The sequence below is a fragment of the Sceloporus undulatus genome, chromosome 5 (genome assembly GCF_019175285.1).
Source record: "Sceloporus undulatus isolate JIND9_A2432 ecotype Alabama chromosome 5, SceUnd_v1.1, whole genome shotgun sequence".
Classification (NCBI taxonomy): domain Eukaryota; kingdom Metazoa; phylum Chordata; class Lepidosauria; order Squamata; family Phrynosomatidae; genus Sceloporus; species Sceloporus undulatus.
The window spans coordinates 72,843,698-72,856,985 of record NC_056526.1 but is presented as its reverse complement, the minus strand read 5'-3'; the positions used below and the strand labels follow the sequence as shown (position 1 = coordinate 72,856,985).

The following is a 13,288-nucleotide window of genomic DNA, read 5'->3' as shown; positions in this document are numbered from 1 at the left end:
CCTAGACATTATCAGGGAGAGACATAGTGGTGTAGCAGTTTGAGCATTGGCCTAGGACACTGGGAAAACAGGCTTCAAATCCTGTTTCAGCCATGGAAACCCACTAGATGACCTTGGGCAAGTCTGAGCCTCAGTGAAAGGCAAGAGCAAGCCCTCCTCTGAACAAATTCACCCAAGAAAACCTGTGATAGGTTTGCCTTAGGGTTGCCCTAAGTCAGAAATGACTTGAAGGCACATAACAAGCAAGATTTTGCAAAAAGAATCATGGCACACTATGAATATAAATGCTTTGAATATCTGTAAATGAACGTATTTTTGTTTTTGTTTTACTCCTCTCTAAAATCAAAGGATTCCCTATAGTTCAGCAATCATTTTCTCCAACATAATCTTATTTTCTGATATTAGTATGAAGATTCTCACTAGACAATGTGCTGGCCCCACTCTCCCTTAACATGCAGCCAGTTGATTAAACACAGTGCAATTTAGTCTTCATAGCCATTTTTGTGTATGAAATGAAATGGTTACACTTTGGGAGCAACAAGAGAGATTAAATATTTTAATTAAAAATTGAATACTTATGTGTGAGAGGGTTTTTTTGTTTTGTTTTTTTAAAAAATCCCATTATTCAAGATGCAGTTTTATTTCTTTATAGCTGTTGGTCACAATCCAGCAAAAGTTACTTGCAGCTGTTTGTTGTTTACTGCCTTCAAGCTGATCTTGACTCATGCCAACCCTGTGAATGAGACATCTCTGAGACATCTTGTACTCAATAGCTCTGCTCAGATCCTGCAACCTTCTTGATTGAATCTATCTATCTGGTATGCGGACTTCCTCTCTTCCTACTATCTTCCACATTACCAAGTATTATTGTCTTTTCTAGTGAGCCATGCCTTCTCATGATGTGGACAAAGTACGACAGCCTCAGTTTAGTCATCTTGGCTTTGACTGAGAGTTCAGGCTTGATTTGTTCTAGGACTCATTTGTTTGTCTCTTTGGCCATCAACAGTATCTGCAGAACTCTCCTCCTGCACCAGGCCTCAAAAGAGTTGAATTTCTTTTCTTTTCAATTTTCTTTCCTTTTCCAGATCTCACATCCATTCACAGTGATGAAAAATATGACATGGACAATTCTAACTTTAATGTTCAATTGTATATACTTGCATCTCAGGATCCTGCCTAGTTCTTTCATAGCTGCCTGTCCAGTCCTACTCTTTTTCTTCTTGTTGACTGCAGTCTCCATTCTGATCAGTGATTGATTCAAGATATAGGAAATTTTTTAACCGTTTCAATTTCCACTGAATTTATGTAAATCCTCCACGGTCGTTATTTTTGTTTTCTTGCATGGTACAGTTCAACAGTTCTGAGGCTGTCATCCTTTGCCACTTCATGAGAAAACGTGGAAAAGACAATAATGCTAGGAAAGGTGGAGGGTAGCAGAAAGTGAGGAAGGCTGCATATTAAATGGACAGATTCAACCAAGGAGGCCATGGCCCTGAGAATGCAGAACCTGAGCAGAGCAGTTGAGAACAAGGGGACCTGGAGGTATGTCTCTCATGGAGTCACCATAAGTCAAAGTTGACTCAAGGGCAGTTAACAACAAAAAAAACAATGTTCAAAAGCACAGCCTTAGCACTTTGACTTTCTTTAGTAATTCTTCCATGTCTCTGCTATTTTCTGCTATTAGTAAGATGTCATCTGAATAGCTTAGATTGTTGATATTCCTTCCTCTGATCTTCACTCCTCCTTCCTTCATATCAGTACTTGCTCTGGGAATTATATTTTCTGTATAAAAGTTGAACAAATAGAATGGTAGAATACAGCCTTATCTGATACCTTTCCAATTGGCAACCATATTGCTTCTCCATAGGTATAGGTTATACATTAAGACAATCAAATCTAGTGGTACTTCCATTTCTTTAAGAGGAATCCTTAGATTTTCATTATTTATGCAGTGAAAGGCTTTGTGATACTCTATAAAACATATGCTGATCTGGAATTCTTTGGTGCGCTCCATTATCCAATGTATGTTTGAAGTGTGATTCCCTAATGCCTATTCCTTTCCTGAACCCAGATGGCACCACTGGAATTTCTCATTCCATAGAGGATTTGCCTTTGCCTTCCTTCATTTCCTATGAGACTGACAGAGCATAACTTGTCCAAGAATTTGAATTTTCATCTCTAGAGTCCAGTGCTCAAACCACTACACTATTCTAACTCTGTGTGTAGCTAAACAGAACTAGCATGGCATAGTGGCTGGAGTATTGGACTATGATTCCAGAAGAAGGCAAACAAATCAAGAAAACCCCATGATTGGAGGTTTGCCCTAAGTCAGAAATGACTTGAAGGCACACAGCAACAGCAGTAAAACTAAGCTGGAAACTTGAATAGTGAAGAAAGCTGATAGAATGAGAATCAACTCATTTTAAATGTGATGCTGGAGAAGCGATCTACAGATATGGTGGACTGCTGGAAAGAGTTCTAGTGCAAATCAAGCCTGAACTTTCCTTAGAAGGAAAATGATGACTAAACTGAGACTGTTGTACTTTGGACATATTATGAACAGACATGACACACTAGAAAAGACAATAACAATTGGTAAAAGGAAAAGAGGAACACTCAATTACAGATGGCTAGAAACAATCAAATAAGTCATGCCCTGAGTATATGAGACCTGAGCAGGGCTGTTGATGACAGTGTGACTTGGGCTGCTGCCACACTGCAGAATTAATGCAATCTGACACTTCTTTAACTATTATGTCTCTATCCTATGGATTCTAGGGATTTGTAGTGTGTTGTTGCACAAGAGCTTTATGACAGAATAAAGCTAAATAACTAACAGAATTAAAAATCCTATGATCCAATAGCATTGAGCCATGACAGTTAAACCAGTGTCAAACTACAGTGATTCTGCAGTATAGATGCAGCCTTGGTGTTGTCTTAGTCATAGGATTGCCATAAATCAAAAGTCTACTTGATGGCAGTTAAGAACAACAAAGTTAAAGTAAGGAATTTGAGTGCTGGCCACCAACTTGGATGGTTTTTAAATGGGATTATATAAGCCAGAAGTCGTGATAGTCATTTATTACTTCTGTCAGAGACAGTATATTTCTAAATACGTGTGGTTAGGGAACATAACTGGGAGTACGCTATTGTGCTCATGTCCTGCTTCTTGGTTTCCTGTAGCCATTTAGTTGCTGACTATGAGAAATGAGATGCTGGTCTGGATAGGCCTTTGATCCGATACAGTATTCTTTTTTCTTATGTATTTTACCGTCAACTCTGTCAACTCTGTCTTGTGCCACCTTGAAGGGAGCAGGGTTGGAGAAAAGGTGCACTGTGGTAGGTTTTTTAAAAAGATTACTTCTGCTGTCCTACTGCCCAAAGTTTTGCTTACTTGCTTAGCTTGTAACTGGTAATGTATAATGCTTAGTTATCACGAGGACAGTGAAATACACTCGCTTAGAATGTGGTGGAGTTTCCTTCTTTGGAGGTCTTAAACAGAGGCTGGATGGCCACCTGGCATGGGTGCTTTGATTGTGAATTCCTGCTTGGCAGGGGGTTGGACTGGATGGCCCTTGTGGTCTCTTTCAACTTTATGATTCTAGGAGGAAAGCCCCTGTGTTGTATGTATCTGTTTTTTAGTAGCCGCTTCCCATATTGCACCATATCAAGTACAATATTATTAATGTTAATGTTGTTAATGAAGGTTACCTGACCATCAGATACCATTAGCAATGTCCCTAAATGGACTCTCCACCCCTCCTTTATCAGAAACCAGTCATCTATTGACTGCCTGATGTGGTCAGAAACTGACTACCTGTTTTGTGTGTGTGTATGTCTTCATGTTTCCTGCCAACCTATAGTAACCCCATGAATTTCTTAGACAAGGAATGCTCAGAGGTGACTTTGCCAGTTTCTTCCTCTGAAACAGAGCCCACAGTGTCCAGTATTCTTTGGTGGTCTCCCATCCATCAACTAACCAGGGCTGACTCCACAGGATCTGCCGCCTTTGGATTATTTAGGTGGCTCAACTGCTTGTTACAGTCAAGGATGTTAAATGAATGTGTTGAATTTTTTAATACCATGAATATGAAATAGTTACCTAAATTTACTCATCTGTAACTGTTTTGTATTCACAGTCACTACTTAGTCACAATTTTGACATTATTACCACCTTTGTAACTCCCATCCTAAACTTACATTACTGGACATTGACTGCATGGGAAGAAGGAGATCCATTATGGCAGAGATTGGAGCGTGGGTAAATGATGTTTCCATCAAATCTGAGAGATTGGCTTGAAGAGGTTTATTAGCTATTTAACTAAGTAGTTGATACATTTTTATAGCCCATAGTAATACTACTATAGTATTATAGTACTGTAATTACTTAATTTATATTTTAATATTTATAGTTTATTAGCCAAGATCCTTTCATTTTATTGTAGGATTCCTTCTGCTGTACTAGTTAGATGCTAATATAAGGAGGTATCCAATACCCCCTTGCATAAGTCTCCTACAGTGTCATAAAGCAGGCATCCCTCCAGCCCCTCTCTGCATAACTGGAGCAGCTAATAGCATGTTGTCAGATTGGCTGGGAAGCTTCCACACACTCTTTGTCATTGCCACTGTTGTGGTTGTCAGTGTGACTATGCTAACAGAGCTTTATGCTTCAACAGTATTTGCCACTCTACTTCTATCAAAAGCCTTCTTGCATCATCATCATCATCATCATCATCATCAGATTTATTTCTATTCCGCCTTTTCCCGATAGAGAATCAAGGTGGATTACAACAGGTATTAAAACATCAAACAGTTGAAATTACAATCATGATTAAAAGTCCTGGGACAAAGGGGGGATGCCAGTCAAATAAATAAATGAATACACATGCCCCTTCCCACAAAACATTTTTGTGTTATTAGCAGTTTTCCACCACAGTTATTTTTTCCCAACAAAATGAGGAGCAATGGGAGCACCCTATAGCAGCACCGTTCAAAGCCACCTGTTTGTCAGACCCACTGAACAGATTTGCCAGATGTCACTGCTGGACTCCAGATGACTGACTGCAGGTTCAATCTTCATTTTATATTTTGGGCAGGTGCCAATGAGTAAGACCAAAATACAGGAATAATTAGCACTGCGTGGCATTTGAACTGTCAGCTTTGAATTGGTATCTGTGTTCCCTTTCACATTTTTGTTTGGTTTTGCTTAAATAATCTGAAGAGTCCTTTTTTGTTGTTCTTCCAGGTGCCCGTGAAACTTGACCTAGCATGGCATACTAGGCAACAGCTAATGTCTGCTGAAAATCAGGAGAATGATCTGTATCGTCCACTAAATGTGACCAATGATGTCAATGGGACCACTTGCATCCTTTTTTATGCTACTAATTTTAGCCTTACAACCAACCAGATTTACCTAAATCTGACTGATTTAACATTTATGCACCAGAATGTGGACACCAGTTCATCTAATTGTTCTGACAGCAGTGCAGTGTGAGTAATATTAATTCATGATTTCACCACTTATAGGCTGGCATTTTTCCAGAGGCATCTTTACAATTCAGCCAAGCAAGGAGATAGGAAAGAGAGATCAGATTGATCACAGTACAACTGTGACACAGTTCAGTTAGCTGTGATTATTTCTGGATTTCATATTTTAAATGTGAGAACTGTTTTACAACCATGGTATTACTCGCTTTTACAGTTATTATGTGAGATAAATGATCAAGGCTGCAACCAAGTTTGTTTAATTATTTATTTGTTTAAATAAGTCTTTATTGCCTCTCATCTTTGTGGTGTCTTGAGCTGATGTAGAGCAAATCAAAGCAGATAAAATAAGTAAAAGGTTCCCCCCCCAAAAAAAAAACAACAGTGCTTTTTAAATCAGTTAAGGGATCAGCGGTTTTAACTTCCAGTGTGTCAGAGACCACTACCAAATAGTGCTCATTAGCTATAATTGTTCATTTCTTTCCTAGAAACTCTCCAGAGATCATTATTTGTGTAGGAAATTTGAATATCAACTCAATGGACTAAAACACCTGTGTGGTTTTTAAAGGTTTTGCAACACACATAATTGAAACAATCAGAAAAGTCACCCTGGTTTTAAGGCCCAAAGGCTGTATGAAAGGTCTAGAGGGATGGAGACAGCCTAACTACTCTTAGGAAGGAGTTCCCCAGACAAGATGCTGCTGCAAAGAAAGCTGCGTACCCATCAATCTATCCCCAAATGGAGGGTGTGAGACACACAGCATTGCCTCTGCTGAAAATTTCAAATTCCAGGCAGTCTTATATGAGCTGAGGTGGTCTTTCAGATATCCTGGCCCCAAGCAGTTTAAGGTTTTTAAACCAAACCTAGCATGTAGAATTAATCTCAGAAGCTAATGGAGCTGGTGAAAGACCACTGATATGTGGTCTCTAAAGCATAAGACCTATTTATTATTAGGGTGACATAACCACAATAGTATGGTTAATTTAACTGGTGTTTTCATATGTATATTTTATAGGTTTTTTATTGGAAACTTTTTATTTATTGCTTTTATCAGAACTTTTTCTTTATATTGGAAGCTGCCTCACATTCCAGCCCTGGGAGAAAGGTTGGATATAAATCAAGTAAATAAATAAGTATGTCTGGCATGGTGGCCAAAATAGATACTGAACTGCTCTTTGTTCCTGAACTGTTCTTTGTTCCTGTACTAAGGCAGCTTCATAAATTACTTGTTGCTGTTTAGATAACAACTAGCTTTCATGATGAAACCACTAGTGAAACAGCATGCAAACAAGGCACAAAGCACACTACATCTTCTTCCTTTCCTTACAGTTCTCCCTCATTTTCTCTTTGTGAAGTCTCTGCCATCCATGTATCTGGTAAATATATGTGTGCAGTTGGAAAACAGCAACTCTATTTTATCCAGAACATATCGCAAGCCCATTTTGGTGCTGGCTGATTTTAGACATCAGACTTCTTATCTTTTTATGAGGATAACTACTGAAACAGAGAGGGGGGGAGTGTTCTGAAAAGTCCTGTGACCGTAGACAAGTCTAAATTTGAGCTCAGCTCTGCAGAAGTCAAATTACTACTATTGTAGGCTTAAGCCACTGAAGAAAATAGTGCAGGTGAAATGGATTTGGCTATTAGACTATTTTCACTAAGTTTAATTAAAGCTATTCTTTGACTGACAGCATGACCTATAAGATTGTTTATCAGCAGTACATTCAGTAAAGCCTTTTAAAACTCCTGAACAGAGAGTCTCAAGACAAACTTTTTCTTGCTGCCCTTTATAGCAGTAGTCTATGCTGGTGGAGCTATGCAGATAAAGTTCAGTGATTCCCATTGAGAATTGGGGATAACGTCAATAGATAACACGGATTTAAAAGAACACTGTTTGTATCTCCTGGCACTGTGAAACAGAGGCAAAGGACAAGTTTAGTCCTAACACAGTGGTAATCATAAGAAGGCCTTTTTCCATATGGAAACACTAGAAGATTTACCTGTTTGCACATAATTTACAGGTTGCTGTTTTTGCTTTTGAACTTGTTGGAACAAAACTTTGAATGATAGCCTTTGGAATCCCCAGAATATGTTTCACACCATAAACCATGCTAAATGGACCCAAAATAGAAAATGTTTTAGTTGTGAGGGAAGCTGAAATTTGCTATCCGGTGTCACAGTTGCATCTCCTCCCCCAATAATATCAGCCTAAGCATAAATGTCAGGTTTGTTTCACAAACATGTATTTAAGGTCAAGCAACATGTTCGTTCAATAGGTCCATGAAGTAGTTGATGGATAGGTGATGCACACCTCAACCATCCCAGGATGTCGTAATGCTGTGTGCTGCTCCACACTGCATACAACATCACAGTGTTCCTCTGGCACTGGGCCTGCATGACGCTGAGGGAACATCGTAAAGCTACAGTGCCGCACCTATCATGCCCTTTGTAGGGTGCAGCTCCTTTTTGAGCCCTGCAAAGGCCAGATCAGGGCCGCAGTGTGTGGCTGCTGTGGCCCCAATCTGGCTATAAAAGGGTCGGCTGGAGGCTGCCCCTTAGGGGCTATCTGCATAGCCCCTTAGCATGTACTTTTTATTTTACAGTCGGCCCTTCTTTTACACAGATTTTTTAATACTGTACATGGATTCAAGCATCCACAGTTTGAAAATGTTTAAAAAAAGTATAAATTTTAAATATCAAACCTTGATTATCCATTTTGCTGTGTCATTATATTTAATGGGACTTGAGCATACATGGATTTTGTTATACACGAAGGATCTTAGAACCAAAACTCAGCATATAATAAGGGTCCACTGTATTTTATTTCAAAAATGTGTATCCCGCCTTTCTCCCACAATGAGATTCAAGGTGTTTTTCTCACATGTATCTAGTACAGGTATGCTATGTCTTGTGATTTCCCTGTGGACAGTAAACATAGCTTTAATTTGAAAGTTTGATTACTAAGACATATCTTTTCCTTTGAGGGAGAGAAAATGTTAATTGCCAGGGATATGCATACTTTAATATCTAGTTTGTCATAATATAAAAGCCCACATGCCCCAACTATCTCCATTTTTTATTTTTTGGTATACATATGTGACAAGGTCCTCATGTGTACACACTTAGTACTCCTCCAGTGGAGATACTGGCTCCATAAGACTCCCTAATACATGGAGGTAGGGTTGCCATAAGTGAGGACCTCCAAACCGGGACAAATGTAGGACAAATGTAGGGCAACATTTTCAAATGTAGGACACGTTTTTTAAAAATGGAGGACATGTGAAAAAATTGAGTTTTTTTTAAAAAATCTTAATATAAATGCATGTTTTTAGGCATGATCAAAATGGAGGACATTTTGGCATTATTCCTAGACAGATGGCAGAAATGGACTTGCCCTCGGGTTCAACTGTACATCTCAGAAGTGTGTACTTGGTCAAGGGACTGTGATTTTTCTTCACTGCGCATGAGTTTGTAAAAATCACAGCAAGTTACATTGGCCGTGCCTCAGAGGCTTGCTGATATCAATATCACCATCATCATCATCATCATCATCATCATCACCATCACCACTATAATTGGCCAAAAAAGGCAGACTTGTTAGCATTCAAAGCACCATAAATACACAAAAAATGCACTTGCATATATTTAATAATAAAAAATAATGAAAAAATAAATAAAAAACAAGGCAGGGGTGTATATATTTGATAATAAAAATTAATGTAATAAAATAAAAAACAAGCAATAATAAAAATTAATAAAATAAAAAATATAAAGCAATAATAAAAATTAAAAAATAAAATAAAATAAGTATTTTATATTTTTAAATATCATTTTAAAACCCCAAAATACCAAGGCAGACCTGCCATCTGACATGGCTTTCTAGGAGGGCTGTGAGCTTTTCTTGGGGAAGGGCCTCCTTTTTTCCCTGGAACCCCTGCCTTTTGCAGTGCCCTGTCCTCCTGGGTAAAGCTTAAGACATCATCTGGTCTCTCTGCCAGCAAGGCAGACAGGGGGCTTTTCCCAGGAGCCTTGGAAGGAACACAAGGGCTTGCCCCTCACCCTCCTGCCCTGGACAGCCCCAGGAAGAGCCTCTCCTCCTCCTCCTTCTCTTCTTCTACTTCTCTTCTTCCTCTCCTCCTCCTTTCCTTCATCTTCCTCCTCCTCTTCTTTCTCTCCCTCGCCTTCCTCGCTCTCCTCCTCCTCCTCCGGCCCAGTTCTGCCCTGGGCTTCAGGCACCCTTCCTCCGTCTCCTTCCTCCTCCTTCTCCTCCTCTCCCCCCTTCTCCTCCTTTTGAAAGCAGGCATGCGCGCGCGGGGGGGGAACCAGGGCAGGCACGCGGGGGGTAAGAAAGTGAGGCAGGCGCGCACGGGTGGGGGAGGGAAGTGAGGCAGGCGCGCACGCGCGGAGGGAAGTGGGGAAGGAGCGCGCGCGCCGGAGGGAAGTGGGGAAGGCGCGCGCGCTGCCTCTGGCCCCTGCTGAGGCCTGGGCAGCGCGCAAGCCCTCCCAGTGGAGGCATGGTGGCGGCGGTGCTTCTGCTGCCCACCGAGGAAGAGGAGGAAGTCGGAGGAGGAGGTGGGTTGGTGCCGCAGCAGCCGCATTAGCAGCAGCGGCAATGGCCGGAGCAGGCCCCCAAACCGGGAACAAGGCACGGGTGGGGGCCCAAACCGGACCAGGACCGGGAGGGGCCCCCCGAAACCGTGAATGGCACGAGGGCCGCCGGGTTATGGCAAGCCTACATGGAGGCATTTAATTTCTGCACACCACTAGACAAGTAGACCCCTTTCTTTGCTCCAGTCATGTGGATAGTAGCAGAAGCTCTTGCACTGGAGGGGAACAACACTGCCATATTGTGTCAAGCTGTCCTGGCAGTATGTAGGCCTTTCCATAAAGCTGAATCCCACATCCTGTTGAAATGGTATTTCGCTAAAGAAGTAAAAAAAGTATATTTGTGAACTTCAAAACCTGCAGATTATTTTTCTGACATCACTGAATAACCAGCTACATTCTGGTATTGTGGGAAAAGTTCATTTAAAGAATAGAACATCTGCCCCAAAAGGTCTCATTTTGTGTCTTAGGCTGCATCTGCACTTCAGAAATAATCTAGGTTGACACCATTATAACTGTCATGTCTCAATGCTATGAGATTCTGCGAATTGTAGCTTTATGAAATATTTAGCTTTCTCTGTTGGAGAGCTCTGGTGCCCCTGCAAACTACAACTCCCATTATTCCATAGCATTGAGCCATGGCACTTAAAGTGATGTCAACCTTGATTATTTCTGCAATGTGAATGCAGTCCCAGTTGCAAATACCTTCATGAAGTATTCAGAATTGCACTCAATACAGTGATTTCCATGATAAAAGAATAAAACTATTAGTTCATATGTGCTTGTGAGGAACAAATAGATGGCTGTACCAACAAGGCTTTGCCTTTTGTCATTCCTTCATTGTTCATTTCTAAGAGACTAATTATGACTGACCGCTGACATACCTTGTCCGCATGTTTATTAAGCAACACAATTACATGCACAATCATTTCATTGTAAGAATGCTTTATAAGGAATCCTTGATAATGCTTCCATTAACTTGAGCTGGAAATATCTTTGTAGATCAAGGTCTTGGGTGTTTTCCTCCTTTTGTTTTTCAGGGACATGGGGAAATTGTTATTGTTGCTGTCTTTATGGGCTATCTATTTATACTTACCTGCCAATTTAGACTGTTTACTTTCTTAAAAGAAAAAAAGGGTTCATTTGAAAATAACAGTCTAACAGCATTTTCTCTGTTCTGGTTAGATTGTCATTGAAGTACATCAACCCAATGAATACCAGTATCAAGAGCCTGGAAATAAGGTATATTTACAAATAAAACATTTCTGACTAAACTGTGATGAGTAGTTGTAAAATAAGAATGTAGCATTCTGCATAAAGATTATTTGGTTCTCCCATTTTGTTTTCTTAAGATAGGACCTAAAATACTTTGCAACTTGTTCCAAAATGCTCTAGTCTTTTATGTACCCTGTATTTATGAACACTGAACGGATCTGATTGCTGTTATTCTTTGGATAGACTGAACTCAGTTACCATAAATCAGATTTGAATGACTTTAAAAGTGGAGATCCATACACCTGACAGCTATTTGATGTCTTCTTTTTTCCTTTGTACTGATAGTGGTTTCCCCCTTATAACTGATTATTCATCAATAATTAAGGCAAGTTCAATGAAACAGGGAATCCCTCCCTCCATGGTTGCATTAGCCCATGTACACACCATCAACAACACTATTTAATACTTATGACCAATTGTCTTCTTCGTATTTGTATCTGCTCATGAAAATTACATTAATTAAAAGAGATACTGCACTTAAAAATACAGTGGAGTTTATGTACAATGGTAAATGTCCCAGGGTTTTAAAAACATGTCTATGGGAGAACTCTTTCAGTTATTTCTTTCCACTTTGCTAGTGTATTCCTCATTCTCAGTTTCTGTAAGATTTAGAAGAGGCTTTTGAGCTGTAGTAGACTTTACCAACTTCAGGAATAGCCCTTGTGTATCTGCTGACAGGCATAGTAATGAATTTTTCCGAGGGAAAACAGTTCACTGTACATGTTCCACCTATTCTAAATGAGGAGAGAAAGGGAGGGGGAGTTGATACATCTTCTCTTAGGAACAAAGAGGTATGGCTTTACACATGGCTCTGAATAATGGTAATAATGGTGCAGGTTCATATCCTATGAAAACTTTAACAGAGATAAACCACTGATAGTACGGAGGGGGTTATCAGATGAGGGATATCCTGTCCCTATCTCATCATATTCTTGTCATGTTTCCATCCTTCCTGTGCAATCGCAGGAAGGACTTTCAAACAGGATTTGTGCTTATCCCATCCAGGAAATGCAAATGATGGTGATTGTGCAAAAGACTTTCAAATGAAGTCTTGCAGATCCTGTCATTATCCCACCATTAACCTTAACCTGTTATTAAAGCAACATTGGCTGGCCGTTTGCAGTAACAGACATTTGTGTTAATGCAATGTCACTTTAATGACAGCTTAATGGCAGGATCAGTGATATGATTTGAAAGCCTTTCATGGCATCGCAATCACAGACGGGTTAGGGATGGGATAAGGATGGGGGAATGATCCTGTGTTTATTTCATCCCCATGTGAAAATCTCCATAGTCAACTCATAGTTGTGACATGACCAATAGACAAATCATGTTATAAACACTTACTCTCCATAATGTTTGCTGAAATTTTTGTTTCTGCCGCCTTTATATCTTTGGGGAAAGAATGAGCCTCTACCCTCCATGTTTCCATACGTTGACATTGGAACAAGGCAATTACTTGAAGTCTATTACAGCCAAACCTCCTAGAATCAGATTCATATCAAAAGTAATCCTGTCTACCACCTGTTGTTATTCTTACAGCAAAGATGCTTCTGCATTTTGAATCAATATATTCTATGTTTATCTTCTTTCTAGGTTTCTGATGACAAACAAGTTCTGTAAAGGCTCTGCTCGAAACTGGTTCACTTTGGATTTTGTTTTTATTCAGCAAGACAACAAGAGTCTTGCTAAATTTAATGTCAGTGACATCACTGGTCCTGCAGAGTATTCATTTCACTGCCAACTGGTGGGAACAGGGTATCACCAAGGTATAACTCTGATTCCAGATGGTGATGAAGCTAGAGACTGGCATATTGACATTTCTGATTTCCAAGTAAGTACACCTTACCTTTTCTGGGGCAATCCTAAGAGTTATTACTTACAGTCGAATTTTCTGAATGCTTATATGGAACATCACCCTCA

At 39.9% G+C, this 13,288-nt stretch overlaps 1 protein-coding gene across 1 annotated transcript in view; it reads left to right on the top strand.

Annotated features, from left to right (window-relative positions):
- The window catches only part of LOC121931449 (V-type proton ATPase subunit S1-like), a 104,601-nt gene that overhangs the window by 46,030 nt on the left and 45,283 nt on the right, over window positions 1-13,288 (top strand). The window contains exons 7-9 of the mRNA XM_042469237.1: window positions 5,246-5,490; window positions 11,276-11,332; window positions 12,962-13,199. Of these exons, the coding sequence (XP_042325171.1) occupies window positions 5,246-5,490; window positions 11,276-11,332; window positions 12,962-13,199 (540 nt within the window). The remainder of the gene's footprint in view (window positions 1-5,245; window positions 5,491-11,275; window positions 11,333-12,961; window positions 13,200-13,288) is intronic.